Raw genomic sequence first — 19,837 nt, 5'->3', positions numbered from 1 at the left:
CGGCCAGGCAGACAGCAAGGGCGGTTCTTTGCTCCAGTGCCTTTCCGTTCACCTTCACACTCCTGGGCCAGACTACACTCAATCATAGGACCTACTGAAGAGTTGAGTCTTCAATAAAGACTTAAAGGTTGAGACCGAGTCTGCGTCTCTCACATCGGTAGGCAGACCATTCCATAAAAATGGAGCTCTATAGYAGAAAGTCCTGCCTCTAGCTGTTTGCTTAGAAATTCTAGGGACAGTTAGGAGGCCTGCGTCTTGTGACCGTAGCGTACGTGTAGGTATGTACGGCAGGACCAAATTGGAAAGATTGGTAGGAGCAAGCCCATGTAATGCTTTGTAGGTTAGCAGTAAAARCTTGAAATCAGCCCTTGCCTTAACAGGAAGCCAGTGTAGAYAGGCTAGCACTGGAGTAATATGATCACATTTTTGGATTCTAGTCAAGATTCTAGCAGCCGTGTTTAGCACTAACTGAAGTTTATTTAGTGCTTTATCCGGGTAGCCGGYAAGTAGAGCATTGCAGTAGTCTAACCTAYAAGTGACAAAAGCATTGATTKATTTTTCTGCATCATTTTTGGACAGAAAGTGTACTGTGTACTGTTGTTTTGTACAGAACATCATAGGCTGTGGAAAAATMTTGCGACAACTTGCACATGTGAACCTCTACATCCTGTGACTTGTTTCTTGTTTCTTACATCTGCCACTCATTTCTTTTAAATCATGCTGCTCTACAGTGTGCTGTTAATTCCCTCCCCCCATCACAAGCTGTCTCTTCAGAAGATTTAAAAGCCATGCCCCTTGAAACTCATTGGCTGAATAGATATATGACCTAAGGAAATGATGTCATCATTACATTGTTTTTAGTATGAAAGCTGATGGGTAGAGACAAGATTTTAATTTGATTCCAGATTTAAATAATCTCGGAGACCAGGGTAAGAAACTAAACTATGATCTCATTTCACRATATATTTTTTTGTGAGTTTTAATGTATATTTTCAATATAATGAGTGTTACACTAGCACACTGAAAATACTATGAAATCAACATCAGAACGTTTCCCAATGTAGTTCATTTTTCTCTGATCATTTTGGCACCCATGAACAAGTACTGGACTGTGATGGCTTCTGTYGGTTCAAGGGTTGCAGTGGCTGTATAACCGACTGTTGTCTTCAAATTTACAGTATCACGGCCGGGGAATGGCTTCCAATAGCTGTAAAAGCAAAATTATTTCAAATGTTCTTTCCTGTCTTAACTACAAGACTGGAAAATTCATCATTGCAGAAAGCAAGAGAGTCGGCACTTTGTACAGAGTTATACAATTATCCATCATTGGATACCTTGTTGGGTAAGGAACTCAACAAATTAATTTCCACATTTTCAAGATGTATGCCCTTATAATGATCTAAGGGCATATTAAATGTTATTAATAAAATACAATCTAGTCCATATATTTGTTAGTTCACATAAACGTAACATGTAAAATATATTACAATCAATATTTTTAACCCCTAGTAACCTCCACATTTTCTAAGCTCAAGCAGATTTRTTTGATCCTCATTGAGATAGCTATATTGTCCTCCTGGTCTACACAGGTATGTATTCCTGAGCAAGAAGTCCTACCAGGCCAAGGAGGAATCTATCCAGAGTGCTGTGATTACCAAACTGAAGGGAGTGGCYYTCACCAACACCGCAGAGTCCGGACAGATGGTGTGGGAGCCTGTGGACTATGTCATTCCACCCCAGGTCAGACTAACTACAATCCCATTTAAGTCCTTTGATGTTAATGTTTGGTCTTATTTCTATCTCATCCACTGTGCTTGACTGCTAGAATAAATATAATTATAAACTGGGTGGTTTGAGCCCTGAATGCAGCTTGGCTGAAAGCCTTGGTACTGTATATCAGACCGTATACTACGGGTATGACAAAATATTTATTTTTACTGTTCTAAATACATTGGTAACCAGTTTATAATAGCAATAAGGCACCTCGGGGGGGGGTTTAGTTTATGGCCATTATAATAGCAATAACGCACTTCGGGGGTTTGTGGTATGTAGCCAACATATCACTGCTAATGGCTGCATTCAGGCACTCTGCGTTGCAGTGTGCTTAAGAACAGCCCTTCGTCATGGTATATTGGCCATATATCTCACCTCCTTGGGCCTTATTGCTAAAATAGAATAAAAGCTGAGGCTGCGTTTCCAATGGTAACCGCCCCGTTCCACCCCCGTCACTCCCCCCGGAAGCCTCATCGTCAGAGAAAAAACTCMGTATCACATCTGTTGAATGTGTTTGTTTACCTTTATGCACACATTTTTGTGGTCACCCTCCATTTTTCTCACTGTTAATCATGAATGGTGAAACGTCTATACAGCATCTGCATGCCAATATTTTATCTCAATTAATTTCATGAGAATATGCATTTAGATCTTCTTGAAACGAAGTTATGAAGCTTAAGATTTTTAGCTATCATGCAGATCCTTCCACCCAGCATTATATTTTTGATAAGCGTCAGTCTGGTATAATTTTGCCAAAATATATTKATTGATGAATATACTGTATATGTTTCAAGTAGATTGATGAACAAAGATACTGTAAGTCAAAACATTGCATTCAAGGAAAAAAAGTTGGTAAAGCTGCAATGGGTAAAATTGATAAAAAATACTCAGACAGGAACACAGACAGACAGACATATAAACTCACAGACAGGCATGTTTCCCTCTCTCTCTATTCTCTAATCTCCATCTCTCTCTTCTCTCTCTCTCTCCCACCTTCCTTCTGTATCCCACTCTTTGCCTGCCTCTGTCTCTCTCTACCTCCTCTTTATCCCCCCTCCTTCTCTTCTCTTCTCTCTCCTTCACCCCCTCCACCCTCTCCCTTCTTCTCTCTCCTCCTCCCTCCCTCCTTCACCATCTCCCTCTCTCTCCCCTCTCCTGCAGTCACCTACTTCTCTCTCTCTGCCTGCTCCCGTATCCATTCTCTCTCTGTCCTTATTTCCCTCACTCCCCCTCTTCTCATCTATCTCCCTCTCCCTCCTCACTCTCCTCTTTCCCACCTCTCCAGATAGGATATTGATGCATACATAAATACACTGCATTCAAAGCAATAAAGTTGGTGATAAAGCTGCAATGGGGGTAAAAGACAGACATACAGACTTATCCACTCACAGAGTTTGAGTTTTCCCCCAATTATCCAATTATGTGAATCCCCAATTATTTGTTTTGCCTTGAATGCAATGTATTCACTTATACCCAGATGCATATCTATGCTTCAATATCCTGTCTGTGGAGGTGGGAGAGAGTAGAGAGAGGTGTAGGTGTATGTGCGTTAAGTAGATTTTCACACAGATAAGTCAATACATTGCATTCAAGGCAAAAAAGTTGGTGATAAAGCTGCAATGGGTATATTGATGAAAGACTCGGACAGACAGACAGGCAGGCAGGCAGAGTATTTCACCAATATAACCATTGCAGCGTTATCACTAACTTTTCTTGCCTTGAATGCAATGCATTGATTAATGCATCAATACATTGATGCATATCTTTTCGCTTTGAATATAATGTATTGACTTATGTGTCGTGTCTCGTGATCTATATTCTTCTGCAAATGCGTGCCACACTGACACTTATCAGTTGATACCAGGCTTGTTTAACACTCTTTAATTTTTTCCTATAGGGTGAAGCAGTTTTTTTCATTGTTACCAATTTTATAGAGACACCTAACCAGAAGTTGGGCAACTGTGCTGAGGTAAGGGAATTCCCTTTCATTGCTTTMTGTTGTCACCTTTAATCACCCTTTAAAAGTCCAATATATACTGTATTTGGTCTGTATTTGTTAAACCATACCATTTGGTTTGGTATTGTTTCACAGAGCCCTGATGTGCCGGATGGCCACTGTAAGGGAGATAAAGACTGTGCAAAGGGAGAGTCAGTGAAAGCTGGCCATGGTAGCAATTTTTGAAGACTCAAATTGAATTGAAACAAATTGAAACAAGAAATTATATATACTATCTCCTTTACTCTTCACAAACATAAAATATAATTTTCTGTAGGATTTAGGACAGGCCGCTGCTTGAGAGACAACGGGAAATCCAGTGGTACGTGTGAGATATATAGCTGGTGCCCCATTGAGAGTTACCACCAATCACAGTAAGTGTGTCATGATATGACAAAATCTAATGAAAATGTTTTGCATTCTACCAGGAAATGGCTTGCTCTCAGTCTTTTTCATGTGTGTATTTTGTGTAATTTCCCTTAAGTTTTGTTTTGGAGTGTCACCGAGGGCTTCATAGGAGCATTGCCGATAATCACTGGAGTGTAACAAAGGGAAAAGCAACTCGAGTCTGATTGTCACCCCCCCTCGAGAGAATGCAAATATTCCCATTGGTTCACCGCAGATTGAAGCATGTGGTTAAGGCCTTGCAGAAGCAGCAAAATCCAAYAGTATTAACGTAGACAAAACTAACAATATCATACCTGTGTTGAAGTCCCAAGACCAAATAGAAGATAACAAAGCAAAAGCAATAGTATTCAGAAAACACCTACACAATGTCCACTCTTGCCGCAATGACCCTCACTTTGACCAAGAATGGAAAACATTGTTGATAGAGAAGTACAGAAAACAATATTTACCTCACACCTGACACTTACCTCTCTCCCGACACCAGTAGACCAGTAGGCTCGATCCTAGGCCCCATGCTTTTCTCAATTTACATCAACAACATAGCTCAGGCAGTAGGAAGCTCTCTCATTAATTTATATGCAGATGATAAAGTCTTATACTCAGCTGGCCCCTTAAACGCTCTACAACAAAGCTTTCTTAGTGTCCACCAAGCTTTCTCTGCCCTTAACATTGTTCTTAACACCTCCAGAACAAAGGTCATGTGGTTTGGTAAGAAGAATGCCCCTCTCCCACTGGTGTGATTACTACCTGAGGGTTTAGAGCTTGAGGTAGTCACCACTGTCCTTCTCTCAGCACATATCAAATCTGCAGGCTAAAGTTAAATCTAGACTTGGTTTCTTCTGTCGTAATCGTTCCTCTTTCACCCCAGCTGCCAAACTAACCCTGATTCAGATGACCATCCTATCCATGCTAGAATATGGAGACGTAATTTATAGGAAAGGGTGCTCTCGAGCGACTAGATGTTTTTTACCTTTCGGCCATCAGATTTGCCACCAATGCTCCTTATAGGACACATCACTGCACTCTATACTCCTCTGTAAACTGGTCATCTCTGGATACCCGTTGAAGCCCCACTGGTTGATGCTTATTTATAAAACCCTCTTAGGCCTCTCTCCCCCCTATCTGAGATACAGTACATACTGCAGCCCTCATCCTCCACATACAACACCCGTTCTGCCAGTCACATTCTGTTAAATGTCCCCAAAACACACACATCCCTGGGTCGCTCCTCTTTTCAGTTCGCTGCAGCTAGCGACTGGGACGAGCTGTAAAAACACTCAAACTGGARAGTTTTATCTCCATCTCGTCATTCAAAGACTCAATCATGGACACTCTTACTGACAGTTGTGGCTGCTTTGTATGATGTATTGTTATCTCTACATTCTTGCRTTTGTGCTGTTGTCTGTGCCCAATAATGTTTGTACCATGTTTTGTGCTGCTACCATATTGTGCTGCTGCCATGTTGTGTTGCTACAATGTTGTTGTCATGTGGTGTTGTTACCATGCTGTGTTGTGATGTGTTTCTGCCATGCTATGTTGTTGTCTTAGGTCTCTCTTTATGTAGTGTTGTGGTGTCTCTCGTCGTGATGTGTATTTTGTCCTATATTTTTATTATTAATCCCAGCCCCCGTCCCCGCAGGAGGCCTTTTGGTAGGCCGTCATTGTAAATAAGAATGTGTTCTTAACTGACTTGCCTAGTTAAATAAAGTTTAAATAAATAGAAAAATCCACCCCGATCCGTCACTATCGAAGAAACTAAGATCCATCTGAATTTAAAAAATAATCGAAACATCTGGGGTAGAAAACATTGACAGCACCATCAATAAACAAGCACCCAATGAATACCTACACCACCTTTCCAACCTCTTCACCTCATGTCTCACCCACGGCCACTTCCTCCTGCCTTGGAAATCTGCAGTTGTTATAATGATTCACAAACCTGATAAAGACCCATACAACATCACAAGCTACAGACCAGTCAGCCTCCTCAGCCATGTTAGAAAGCTGTTTGAGAGAGTACTCATCCAAAGACTGAGCAGCCACACCGAGGAAATGGGCCTTCTTGGAGTCCATCAGGCTGGCGTCAAAAAAACAAGATCAACTACAGATAAGACTTTCAGAAGAAATTCTCCAAAATTTCAAGAAAACATTTTTTACCCTGGCCGTCTTCTTAGATATAGAAAAGGCATTCGACAAGATGTGGCATAATGAGTTGTGCTATCGACTTGCAGACTCCAATCTTAAACTACCACCTTCCATCAAAAACATCAACACCAGCTTCCTCCACAACCGCACAAATAAAGTAAAGGCTTCCACAGCAATATCCCCACCATTTACCCKTGAAGCAGGTGTCCCAAAGGGAGCAGTCCTATGGCATTCCTGCTATATATATTAGACATCTATTAACCTCCATCCACCATAGGTCAAGTTTCACAGTTTGCTGACAACCTCTGCTACTGGTCCAGCTCCAAATGTCCTCAACTTGCTGCCAAAAAACTTGAGCAGTCTATTCAAGAGTTAGAGACATGGTCTAACATGTGGTGCGTAAAGTTGAACCCACAAAAGACTTCATGTGTCCTCTTTACAAGAAGCACCATCCAAAAAACAAAGAAACCCATTGAACTCAAGCTTTATGGCAAATTAATACATTTAGAAAAAGTGGCTAAATTCCTTGGCGTCACCTTTCAGAAGAAAATGCACTGGACAACACATATCACAAACATAAAGAGAGAGGGACGAAAAAGACTCAACCACTTAAAAACCATGTGCGGAAGAAAATCACCTCAGACAGTGTTTAAAGTCTATATCAGCTACATCCGATCTTTCTTTAAATATGCCCTACCAGCCTGGATAACAGCCTCACCACAGCAGATTAATTGGCTACTGACAATCCAAAACATAGCAATAACAATGGCCTACAGACTACCAAGGTAAATCAGTAATCATTACACCCACAACATATCTGGATTCAGTCAATCATTGGTCAGAAGTTCATRAACAGATCCATCAGCTTCCACAGCTTCCATTATTGAAGGAAGCTGTGGAAGAGGCCAAATGGACCACAGACACCCCCATGTCCAAAATGCTCCAAGGTTGAAACTGACCCAACATATTCCACTATCCCCGACATAGCCGTGCACAACTGACTCCAATCACACATGACCATATGTTATTTTATACATACATTTTATTTTTAAATATACAATTACAGTTGATTTATTTTCTTTTTCTTGTTCTATCCAATTTAGAGATATCTAACCCTTCCCCCTACCACCTAGCCTTACTCTAATCCGGTTCGTATCCTCTTCCACCCCTCACCCAACCGCCACCCCTTACCTTAACAAGGGTCCGTATCCTACACACACACAGGCACATACACACACACTGGCGCACACACACGGACAGCACACACACACACCACACACACAACACACACACACACACACACACACACACACACACACACACACACACACACACACACACACACACACACATGAGCATGTGTACACAGTAGTAATCTTCCTTCCCTTCATGTCTTCAGGGATGGACATAAACGTATGTCTATTTTAAGAGAAGCTGAGAACTTCACCATCTTCATAAAGAATTTCATCCGATTTCCCAAATTCAGTTTCTCAAAGTAAGTTATCTATGTTAAAAACACATACAAAATAGACAGACCGATGGATTTCTGCCAGAGTTTTCTTCAAATGTTTAAATGTATAAACTAGAGCTGGAGTCTTTTAATCGGTTAATATGAAGTATTTCAGAGTGTTTACTTTCTGCAATTTGATATAAAAACATTTATCTTTAAAATGTTTCACCCAATTTACAGGGCCAATGTTCAGGACACAGCTGACAAATACCATCTGAAGAAATGTCACTATGATGAGCTCCTTGAACCCTACTGCCCCATATTTCGCCTGGGAGACATTGTTTACCAGACTGGACACAGCTTTCAGGACATGGTTTTGAGGGTCAGTTTTCACAATTGAAAAGTGTATTTGTTGTTGTTATTGATGATGACGTTGATAAGGATGAGGATGTTTTTTTCAATTACTTTAAGCAGTTAAATGTAGACTCTGTAAGATGTGCATACCATCAAAGAGTAAGCCACCAACAAAATACATAAATCATGTAAATAGAGCATTTCGCTATCAATACTATCTCTCTCTCTCCAGGGTGGTTCAATTGGAATTCTGATTAAGTGGAAGTGTGACCTTGACAGAGATCACTCAGAATGCAAGCCCCGGTACAACTTTACTCGCATTGACATTAATGGGTCCAGAGAGTCCACAGGATTCAACTTCAGGTGACACACATTTGCGCGCACACACACACACACACGCACATGCACACACACATGAACACACACACAAGAAGTTGACAAATAATACTTAATTTGAAGTCATACTTCAATCTTCCACATTTTTGGTACTCTCATAACAGACATGCTCGGTATTACAAAAATGAGTCTGGAGAAGTCTACCGAACACAATTCAAAGTGTATGGCATACGCATCAACATCATGGTGCATGGAAAGGTATGAGAAATATGTCTTATTATATGGCTTTTCAGGATGAATGCATCTATTTTGTTTCCTGATGTTTTGATTCCCATATTGTTACTTTCTTCTATTTTCTACTACAGGCTGGAAAGTTCTGTATCATTCCCACCGTTATCAATATAGGCTCAGGACTAGCTTGTATTGGTGGTGTAAGTATTATTCAACAGACCTGCACATACCTGTACAGCCAAAACAATACTTTCAGATTAACTTGTTTTAAAAAAAAGATGACATTCGTATTGAGACAATACTTTTTTTTTTATTGAGACAATACTTTTTTTTACAATTTCACAGAAGAGGCTGGTGGTCTGTAATGTCTGGAATGGTAGAAATGGAATGGTAGACGTTCCATTTATTCCATTACAGTCATTCCAATTGTCACGCCCTGACCTTAGAGAMACTTTTTATTTCTCTATTTGGTTAGGTCAGGGTGTGATTTGGYTGGGCATTCTAGTTTGTCTATTTCTTTGTTGGCCGGGTATGGTTCCCAATCAGAGGCAGCTGTCTATTGTTGTCTCTGATTGGGGATCATACTTAGGCAGCTCTTTTTCCCACCTTCAGTTGTGGGATCTTGTTTGTGTGTTGTTGCTTTCTGCACTGCATATAGCTTTACATTCGTTTTCTTATTTTGTTGTTTTMCGGTGTCATTTTGAATAAAGAAAAAATGTACGCCTACCACGCTGCACCTTGATCTCATTCTAACGACGGACGTAACAGAAGATCCCACCACCAAAGGACCAAGCAGCGTGGCCAGGAGGAGCAGACATCCTGGACATGGGAGGATATATTAGACGGTAAAGGATCCTGGACGTGGGAGGAGATCCAGGCCGGAAAGGATCGCCTTCCATGGGAGCAGGTGGAGGCAGCGAGAGAGGAACGGCGACGAAACCAGGAATCAAACATGACGACCAAAGCATACAGAGAAGAACAGACCACATATTGGGAGCAGGGCCAACTGCAACACAGGCGCCATCGGGTATGACCGGTAGAAGCAACGACTCACTAGAAACCCAGAGCCACACTGCCCCCGCACTCGCTTTAAGGAGCGCGTACATAGAACCAACTTACAAGGCACCACGTTCTCTTGCGCGAGCCAAATATCAGCACCAAACATGCGACACATACGTCCTCACCAACACACACACACACCATGCGAGCCCAACACCTATATCGAGCACACCCACCAGCGCGATCGCGTACTCACGATGCGCCAGCCTACCTATCGAGCACTTCACACCAGCGAGCACACACAGCACACACAAACACACATCATCAACGCCAACACAACACGAGCCAAGGACGGGGTTGTGGCCAGCTACTAGCGCTCCTGGTGTCGCAGTACCGCCATCCTTCGAACAGAAAAGTCCAAGATATCCTACACGATCTACTCCACGCACTGAGATCGCGAACCACAAGCTAGACAGCAACTTCACATCCCAAAGAGTGACGTCTCAAAAATGTAGCACCTGAAACCACACCAAACCAACTGCCACCGAGCCCCACATACTCCGCAGGGCAATAAAAGTCGCCCCGCCAAATCCAGCCAGACACGGAGTATGCTCCCCGATATCATACCGCTCCAGACCCTCCACGTGCACATCTCACACCGTCCAGCATATATACATAGTGCCAGCCCAGCTCACACGAGCCCTCCAACTCACAACAAACAAACAACACCGTGTCTCCCCAGCACTGACCAAAAACAAAAAACATTCAAAAGCCAACACGAAAAAGAAAACAAAAAAACGACAACCTAAGGGTTCCTACTTGAAATCCGGAACATCCCCAGATCTTCAAAGTGGCGACACTGGAGCTCACGCAAAAAACCACAAAGCCCAAGTACTCAAAAAAAAAAGTCCCCACCCTCTCGGCGAGAGGAGGAGGCGGTAAACCCCACAAGTCACCCTACAAGTGATTGATCCATGGCCCGAAAGCTCCAGTGATGATCCATGGCACCAAAGCTGCAGAGTGATGATCCATGGCCCGACGCCTCCATGAATGATCATGGAGGACCACAACGACACTGCCCGAACAGTGATGATCCATGGCCCAAAGCCTCCAGTGATGAATCCATGGCCCGAAGCCTCCAGTGATGATCCGATGCACGAAGCCTGCAGTGACGGTCCCACCGGTACCGGAACCTCCTGAGACAGTCCACACGCAGAGCCTCCAGCGAGCGATCTGCAGTCCAGAGCCTCCAGCGGCGGTCTGCAGTCCAGAGACGCCTCCAGCGGGGTCTGCAGTCCAGAGCCTCCAGCGGGTTTCCCAGTCCAGAGCGTCCGCGATGATCCACGGTCGCTTCTTCCGGCAACGATTCACGGTCCGGAGTCTTCGGCGACGATCACGTCCGTTCCACAAGCGAGAGATCAGCGTGCGAGAGCGGGGGCTACGTCCCGAACCGGAGCCGCCACCGAGGATAGATGCCCACCTGGACCCTCCCCTATAGAGTCAGGTTTTGCGGCCGTGTACGCACCTTGGGGGGGGGGTTAACTGTCACGCCCCGACCTTAGAGAGAGCTTTTTATTTCTCTATTTGGTTAAGTCAGGGTGTGATTTGGGTGGGCATTCTAGTTTGTCTATTTCTTTGTTGGCGGTATTTCCCAATCAGAGGGCAGCTGTCTATCGTTGTCTCTGATTGGGGTCATACTTTAGGCAGCCCTTTTTCCCACCTTGAGTTGGTGGGATCTGTTTGTGTGTAGTTGCTTTCTGCAACTGCATATAGCTTTACGTTCGTTTTCTTCATTTTGTTGTTTTTCGGTTGCATTTGAATAAAGAAAAAATTTACGCCTACCACGCTGCACCTTGGTCTCATTCTAAAGACGGACATAACACCAATGACCCCGTCCTCCTCTAGCTCCTCCCACCAGCCTCCTCTGCAATACAGGTATATAGTATATTCTCTATATTTTATTGTTTTATATTATATATGTTCATGGGCCTCGTTTTGTTGCAGGGGACCTGGCTCTGTGACTGGATTCTTCTCTACCTGATGAAAAAGAGGGAGTTCTATAAGGACTGGAAGTTTGAAAACGTCAAGAAGTATGGCATTTACAATAAATATTTGCCTGAGTTACAATTTTTTTTCCTGGTAACAGAGATTAAGAGACTCTTGTTATAAAATGTAATGTTCATTCACACTCCCCCTTCTACAGGAAAGACAGAAACCTTTCTGACATCACAGAACACTATAACGGTTCTAAAGAGGATACAAAACAAACCCCAGAAGAACAACTGGTCACTGACGTATCAACTGTGCTTTAACACTATGGCAGCAGCTCACTGACCTATCACCAGAGGTTTAATCATGACAGCAGCTCACTTAGCCGTACCTAAAGAAGCTGGTTGAGAGAATGCCAAGATTGTGCAAAGCTGTCATCAATGCAAAGGGTGGCTACTTTGAAGACATTTACATTTACATTTTAGTCATTTAGCAGACGCTCTTATCCAGAGCGACTTACAGTAGAGTGCATACATTTTATTACATTTTTACATACTGAGACAAGGATATCCCTACCGGCCAAGAGCAGACGCTCTTATCCAGAGCGACTTACAGTAGAGTGCATACATTTTTTATAATTTTTTTTTTTGTTTTTTTTTTTTACATACTGAGACAAGGATATCCCTACCGGCCAAACCCTCCCTAACCCGGACGACTATTATTTGCCAATTGTGCGTCGCCCCACGGATCTCCCGGTTGCGGCCGGCTGCGACAGAGCCTGGGCGCGAATCCAGCCCAGCCTGGGCGCGAACCCAGAGACTCTGGTGGCGCAGCTAGCACTGCGATGCAGTGCTCTAGACCACTGCGCCACCCGGGAGACCCAGGAAGAATCTCAAATATAAAATACATTTTGATTTGTTTAACACTTTTTTGGTTACTACATGATTGCATATGTGTTATTTCATAGTTCTGATGTCTTCACTATTATTTTACAATGTAGAAAATAGTCAAAATAAAGAAAAACCTTTGAATGAGTAGGTGTGTCCACATTTTTGACTGGTACTGTACATACAAAGGTTCAGTATATAACACCATAAAGTATCATATGCTAATGAACTTGACAGTTTTGCCATGCATGCTTACTCTATCTATCTAGAATCAAGACTAGACAAGAAATGAGTGAATGAGCAAACTGGTATTTTTTACTGTCTTGTCTGGTCACTGATCACTTGTGAGGTAACACCTTAAGACATACTTTCTGGGTGAGTTCAAATCTCAGATATCATTATTTTAGCTGAATTAGTTAACGATGATGGCATATCAATAGACTACATATGAAGATATAGTGTTAGATTAAGATATTCACGTAACATTTCAGGTATCAATACTAAGCTATTTAAATTAGGATAGGATGAACTTTAATGTTTTATTTTATTTTTCCAGAACAACAGCAATGCCATCCATCTTGTCTAGTGAGTGAGTGGGAGGAGCAGGACAGACAACATCTTCCTCCCCTTTATCTAACCCCAAGCCTAACAACAGTGTACCACACCCAAAGGACTAGACCCCAATGAACACCCAAATGAACTGGACCAACCACTTATCAGCGAGACAAGTCCTGATAAGGAGTCTACCACATAAGTTGATGTGCCCTCTTGAAGAGAGGTGCTACATTTTGGTACTAATTTCTTACAGACTCATACACAAGAGCAACATAATAAGTAATTAACTTAACATCTCTTTAACAATGTGACAATGTTGTGATAAGGTCAGTGGAAGTTAGGCGTCTAAATGGCAGGTAATCCAAAAAGAAGACAAAAAGGCGACCAGTTGGATACAAAAACATACTTTAAAAAATATTATGCAACTATTTGCTGTATTGATGTATTTTTAAGTATTATATACTTTATATTTTACTGTTTGTGAAACACTAAAAGTTAAGTCCTGTATAAAAAATGTCTAAGATCCAACTTAATTTGATTAAATCTAGAACTGTTAATCTTTCTGTTTAGTTACTTTCATTGATCAGGTCTTAGTGTTAAACATGGCTTTATGTATTTGATCACTTTACATTTTTATCCACTTTAGCAGGAATTGTTGAGCACAGTGCTCATTCCACTAGCACTAACTGGGGGTTAAGCTGCAAGCATTGTAGCTTGATGTTTATGACTCTGTCAAGAGTGGCGCGCAGGTGCTAACTAATCAAATCAAACTTTATTTGTCACATGCGCCGAATACAACAAGTGTAGACCTTACCGTGAAATGCTTACTTACAAGCCCTTAACCAACAGTGCAGTTAAAAAAGAGTTAAGACATTTTTTACCAAATAAACTAAAGTAAAAAATTATAAAAAGTTACAGAATAAAATAACAATAACAAGGCTATATACAGGGGGTACCGGTACCGAGTCAATGTGTGGTGGTACAGGTTAGTTGAGGTAATTTGTACATGTAGGTAGGGGTGAAGTGACTATGCATAGATAATAAACAGTGAGTAGCAGCAGTGTACAAAACAATTAGGGGGGGGGGTCAATGTAAATAGTCCGATGGCCATTTGATTAATTGTTAACCTGTCTGGCTCCGGGGTTCCGCTAGCGGAACTCCTCCCACATTCCACTGAAAAGGCAGAGCGCGAAATTCAAAAAATATTTTTTAGAAATATTTAACTTTCACACATTAACAAGTCCAATACAGCAAATGAAAGATACACATCTTGTGAATCCAGCCAACATGTCCGATTTTTTAAATGTTTTACAGCGAAAACACCACYTATATTTATGTTAGCCCCCCACCAAATACAAAAAAGGACAGACATTTTTCACAGCACAGGTAGCATGCACAAAACCAACATAACTAACCAAGATCCAACCAAACTAACCAAGAAACAACTTCATCAGATGACAGTCCTATAACATGTTTACACCAATAAATCTATTTTTTGTTCAAAAAAATGTGCATATTGAGTATAAATCAGTTTCACATGCAGCTACCATCACAGCTACCGTCAAAAAATAGCAACCGAAGCAGCCAGTAAATTATAGAGACCAACGTGAAATACCTAAATACTCGTCATAAAACATTTCTGAAAAATCGATGGTGTACAGCAAATTAAAGACAAACATCTGTGAATCCAGCCAATATTTCTGATTTTTTAAGTGTTTTACAGCGAAAACACAATAGTAGCATATATTAGCTTACTTAACAATAGCCTACCACACTACCGCATTCATCAATGCAAGGCACGTTAGCGATAGCTAATTAGGCACGTTAGCGATAGCGATAAACCAGCAAAATATATTAATTTTCACTAACCTTCATAAACCTTCATCAGATGACAGTCCTATAACATCAGGTTATACATACACTTATGTTTTTGTTCGAAAGAGTGGGCATATTTAGAGCTGAAATCAGTGGTTATCACATTTGCTAACGTAGGATCTTTTTCCCAGAAATGTGCGGATATTTTCTAAACTCACCCATTCTGACCAAATAACTATTCATAAACATGACTATAAAAGAATACATACGTTGTATAGGAAAATGATAGATAACCTAGTTTCTTAATGCAATCGCCGTGTTAGAATTCTAAAAATAACTTCATTACGACATCCCAGCATGATGTATAGCGAAGAGCGTTGCCCAAAATCGGGCGCTACCTAATAGTACACATGTTGCGACAGATATAATGAAAATAGTCATCATAAAATGGGTGCCTACTTTGATGATCTTCCATCAGAAGTTTGATATAAGGGTCCTTTTGTCCGTGAACAATCGTTGTTTGGTTTTAGAACGTCCTCTTCTCCAGTCAAATTAGCACGGAAAGCTAGCAAAGTAGCGCGAAGCTCTCCTCTCCCTGAACAAAGGCACACAACGCAACACGCCTAACGTCCCGAAAAAATTAAAATAATCTAATTAAAAACTATATTGAAAAAAACATACTTTACGGATGATATTGTCACATTTATCAAATAAAATCAAAGCCGGAGATATTAGTAGGTCTATAACGACAGCTTTCCAAGAAGGCAATCCCAGGCTCCTTCTCGCGCTTTCCAGGAAAACAGGAAATGGGGTGACACGTCCATGCCAAGAGCTTATTATTCCACACTCAGGACCAAAGATAAACACTCCATTCTTCTCTCACTGCCTATTGACATCTAGTGGAAGGTGTGATGACGTGCCATGTCATACTTAATACGTATCAAGCCCATTTATAGGCAGGCCCTAGAACAGAGCATCGTTTTCAGATTTTCCACTTCCTGGTCAGGAAGTTTGCTGCAAAATGAGTTCTGTTTTACTCACAGATATAATTCAAACGGTTTTAGAAACTAGAGAGTGTTTTCTATCCAATAGTAATAATAATATGCATATTGTACGAGCAAGAATTGAGTACGAGGCCGTTTAAATTGGGCACGATTTTCCCCCAAAGTGAAAACAGCGCCCTCTGTCCTCAACAGGTTAAGCAGTCTTATGGCTTGGGGGTAGAAGCTGTTAAGTAGCCTTTTGGTCCTAGACTTGGGTGACTGAAGTCTCTGACCATTTTTGGGCTTTCCTCTGACACCGCCTATTATATAGGTCCTGGATGGCAGGAAGCTTGGCCCCAGTGATGTACTGGGCCGTACGCACTACTCTCTGTAGCGCCTTACGGTCAGATGCTGAGCAGTTGCCATACCAGGCGGTGATGCAACCGGTCAGGATGCTCTCAATGGTGCATCTGTATAACTTTGGATCTGGGGACCCATGCCGAATCTTTTCAGTCTCCTGAGGGGGAAAAGGTGTTGTCGTGCCCTCTTCATGACTGCCTTGGTGTGTTTGGACCATGATAATTCATTGGTGATGTGGACACCAAGGAACTTGAAACTCTCAACCCGCTCCACTACAGACCCGTTGATGTTTTCCTGTAGTCCACGATCAGCTCCTTTGTCTTGCTCACATTGAGGGAGCGGTTGTTGTCCTGGCACCACGCTGCCAGGCCTCTGACCTCCTCCCTATAGGCCGTCTCATCGTTGTCGGTCATCAGGCCTACCACTGTTGTGTCGTCAGCAAACTTAATGATGATGTTGGAGTCGTGTTTGGCCACGCAGTCATGGGTGAACAGGGAGTACAGGAGGGGACTAAGTACTAACCCTTGAGGGGCCCCAGTGTTGAGGATCAGCGTAGCAGACGTGTTGTTTCTTACCCTTACCACCTGGGGCGGCCCGTCAGGAAGTCCAGGATCCAGTTGCAGAGGGAGGTGTTTAGTCCCAGGGTCCTTAGCTTAGTGATGAGCTTCGTGGGCACTATGGTGTTGAATACTGAGCTGTAGTCAATGAACAGCATTCTCACATAGGTGAGAATGGATGGTCTCATTATTGAAAGTACATTTTCTGGACGGTTTTGATATCCATTCATCATGATCCATTGRACCTCATAGCATAACAAACAGTTTGATACTAATATAGAAATGTTCTTTTCGTTCTTCAAACATGCATAKAACATTGAGTAAAAGTATTTATTTTTTAAACACAATTACCCACAATTCTTTGAAAACAGAGCCACATGGCAAGTTGTTGGAAGAACTTCAAATTCTTAAGTAGATTGAAAATATTATGAAAATTGAGTAAGTTAAACACAATTTTCCTCGTCGTTTTTACACACAAATAGTTGTTTAGATTATACATTTATCTTATGTTGAATTCATTTTTTMGGGGGGGGGTGTTGATTGAACAAGTGAAGTAGAGTAAAGTACTAATTATATTCAAGTAAAGATGTCAAAATAATTATATTTTCAAGTACAATTTACTGATCACCTCAATAATTATTTTACAGTGCACATGTATATACTAATCAGAGTAGATCACCCTATTCAATTACATTACACTCAAAAGTCAAAGCGTGTTTCAGCCAACGCTGCCTGTGGAGGACGTTTTTGGTATTTTTGGCAATTTATTAGGATCCCCATTAGCTGTTGCAAAAGCAGCAGCAACTCTTCCTGGGCCACACAAAACTTGAAGTGTTACACAATACAGAACATGAATAGACAAGAACAGTCGAAACATTCCAGAAATGCATCCTGCTGTAATGTTATTKATTCAATAGGCTCATCTGCTCTAATTAAGGATTCAAAGCAAAGTTGTTTATAACATGTGTAATTTTGGTGCTATATACTGTATTTCAGAAAAAATACAGATGGACTTCTGATATTAACTAAAGACCAGAATTTGGAGGAAACCAAGACATTTGACATGGAACGTTTGTTTGCGGCAGCTTCAAAAAGAGACGAAACCAAACTAAATGGGCTACTACAGTATCTTGAAGTTACCAATAAACATCTCACTGACCCAGAGTTCAAATGTGAGACAGAGAGAGAAAGTGTCTCATTTTCATTCTTGGTCAGAAATCTAACAATGCTCAAGGGCAAATGCTAGAACTACCCATTAAATACGGCTGGTATATATTGTTCATAACTGATTTATTGATTGCTTGATTGATTGGCATTTCTCTGCAGATCAGACAGCCCTGCATGTGGCCATAGAGAGAAACTGCATTGCGCCGACAGAAACAAACATCTTTCTGGTAAGAAGAAGGGCGGGGGTGTATGCCTTATGATCAACGAGACGTGGTGTGATCATAACAACATACAGGAACTCAAGTCATTCTGTTCACCAGATTTAGAATTCCTCACAATCAAATGTCGACCGCATTATCTACCAAGGGAATTCTCTTCGATTATAATCACAGCCGTATATATCCCCCCCKAAGCAGACACATCGATGGCCCTGAACGAACTTTATCTGACTCTTTGTAAACTGGAAACCACACACCCTGAGGCTGCATTCATCGTAGCTGGGGATTTTAACAAGGCGACAATGCTAGTAATAACCAACAGTAATTCTAACCTAACCAATTCCACAACTACTACCTTATCACACACTAATGTGTAAAGGGATAAAGAATATTAACGAATCAGCGATATATATAATGGGAGTTGATTGGTACGGACGCGCATAGGCATAACTGCTAGTATGATGGTGAAGTAGGTACAGCGTTCTTAAATGGATGAGTAATTGTAGGGGTATGTTAAACAAGAACCAGTGGCACTAGTCTTACAAGGTGGCTAGTGATACATGTGTTACATAAGATGGCAAGATGCAGTGGTGAATTCGATTACGTATATACATAATACATACTGAGATGGTAATGTAAGGATATTAATACCATTATTTAAGAGTGGCATGGTGTTAAAGTGGCTAGGATTGATATACCATTTTACATTACATTTCTCCAAAATTACTCCATTATAAAAGTGGCTGGAGGTTTGAGTCAGCTATGTTGGACAGCAGGGCCACTTAAATAGTTAGTGGTGGGAAGACTGTTTAAACAGTCTGATGGCCTTGAGATAGAAGCTGTTTTGCAAGTCTCTCGCGTCCCTTGCGTTTGTATGCACTGTTACGTACTGCCTTCATGTTCTGGATGTAGCGGGGTGAACAGGCAGTGGCTCCGGGGGTTGTTGTCCTTGATGATCTTTATGGCTTCCTGTGACATCGGGTGGTGTAGGTGTCCTGAGGGCAGGTAGTTTGCCCCCCGGGTGATGCGTTGTGCAGACCTCACTACCCTTCTGGAGAGCCTAACGGTTTGGGGCGGAGCAGTTGCCGTACCAGGCGGTGATACAGCCCGACAGGATGCTCTCGATTTGCATCTGTAGAAGTTTGTGGTGCTTTTGGTGACAAGCCGAATTTCTTCAGCCTCCTGAGGTTGAAGAGGCGCTGCTGCGCCTTCTTCACAACGCTGTCTGTGTGGGTGGCCAATTCAGGTTTGTCCGGATGTGTACAACTGAGGAACTTAAAACTTTCCACCTTCTCCACACGTCCCCGTCGATGGTGGATAGGGGGGTGCTCCTCTGCTGTTTCCTGAAAGTCCACAATCATCTTCCTTTGTTTGTTGCCGTTGAGTGTGATGTTATTTTCCTGACACACAACTCGAGGGCCCTCACTCCTCCCTGTAGGCCGTCTCGTCGTTGTTGGTATCAAGCCTACCACTGTGTTGTCCGCAAACTTGATGATGAGTTGGAGGCGTGCATGGCCACGCAGTCTGGGTGAACAGGGAGTACAGGAGAGGGCTCAGAACGCATCTTGTGAGGGGCCCCAGTGTTGAGGATCAGCGGGTGGAGATGTTGTTACC

General features: G+C 42.1%; 1 protein-coding gene across 1 annotated transcript; it reads left to right on the top strand.

Annotated features, from left to right (window-relative positions):
• Positions 1 to 866: 866 nt before the first annotated feature.
• Positions 867 to 12,561, top strand: LOC111949945 (P2X purinoceptor 5). The gene is made up of 13 exons (XM_023967303.2): positions 867 to 929; positions 1,179 to 1,342; positions 1,590 to 1,740; positions 3,671 to 3,742; positions 3,866 to 3,941; positions 4,047 to 4,143; positions 7,722 to 7,817; positions 8,013 to 8,154; positions 8,359 to 8,489; positions 8,627 to 8,720; positions 8,828 to 8,893; positions 11,697 to 11,782; positions 11,896 to 12,561. The coding sequence occupies exons 2-13, from the start codon at positions 1,194 to 1,196 to the stop codon at positions 12,002 to 12,004; spliced, it is 1,269 nt and encodes a 422-aa protein (XP_023823071.1). The 5' UTR covers positions 867 to 929; positions 1,179 to 1,193; the 3' UTR covers positions 12,005 to 12,561.
• The last annotated feature ends 7,276 nt before the right edge of the window (positions 12,562 to 19,837 follow it).

This window comes from Salvelinus sp. IW2-2015, linkage group LG22 (assembly GCF_002910315.2).
Source record: "Salvelinus sp. IW2-2015 linkage group LG22, ASM291031v2, whole genome shotgun sequence".
NCBI lineage: Eukaryota > Metazoa > Chordata > Actinopteri > Salmoniformes > Salmonidae > Salvelinus > Salvelinus sp. IW2-2015.
The sequence above is the reverse complement of the archived record's forward strand: the minus strand, read 5'-3'. Positions and strand labels throughout refer to the sequence as shown.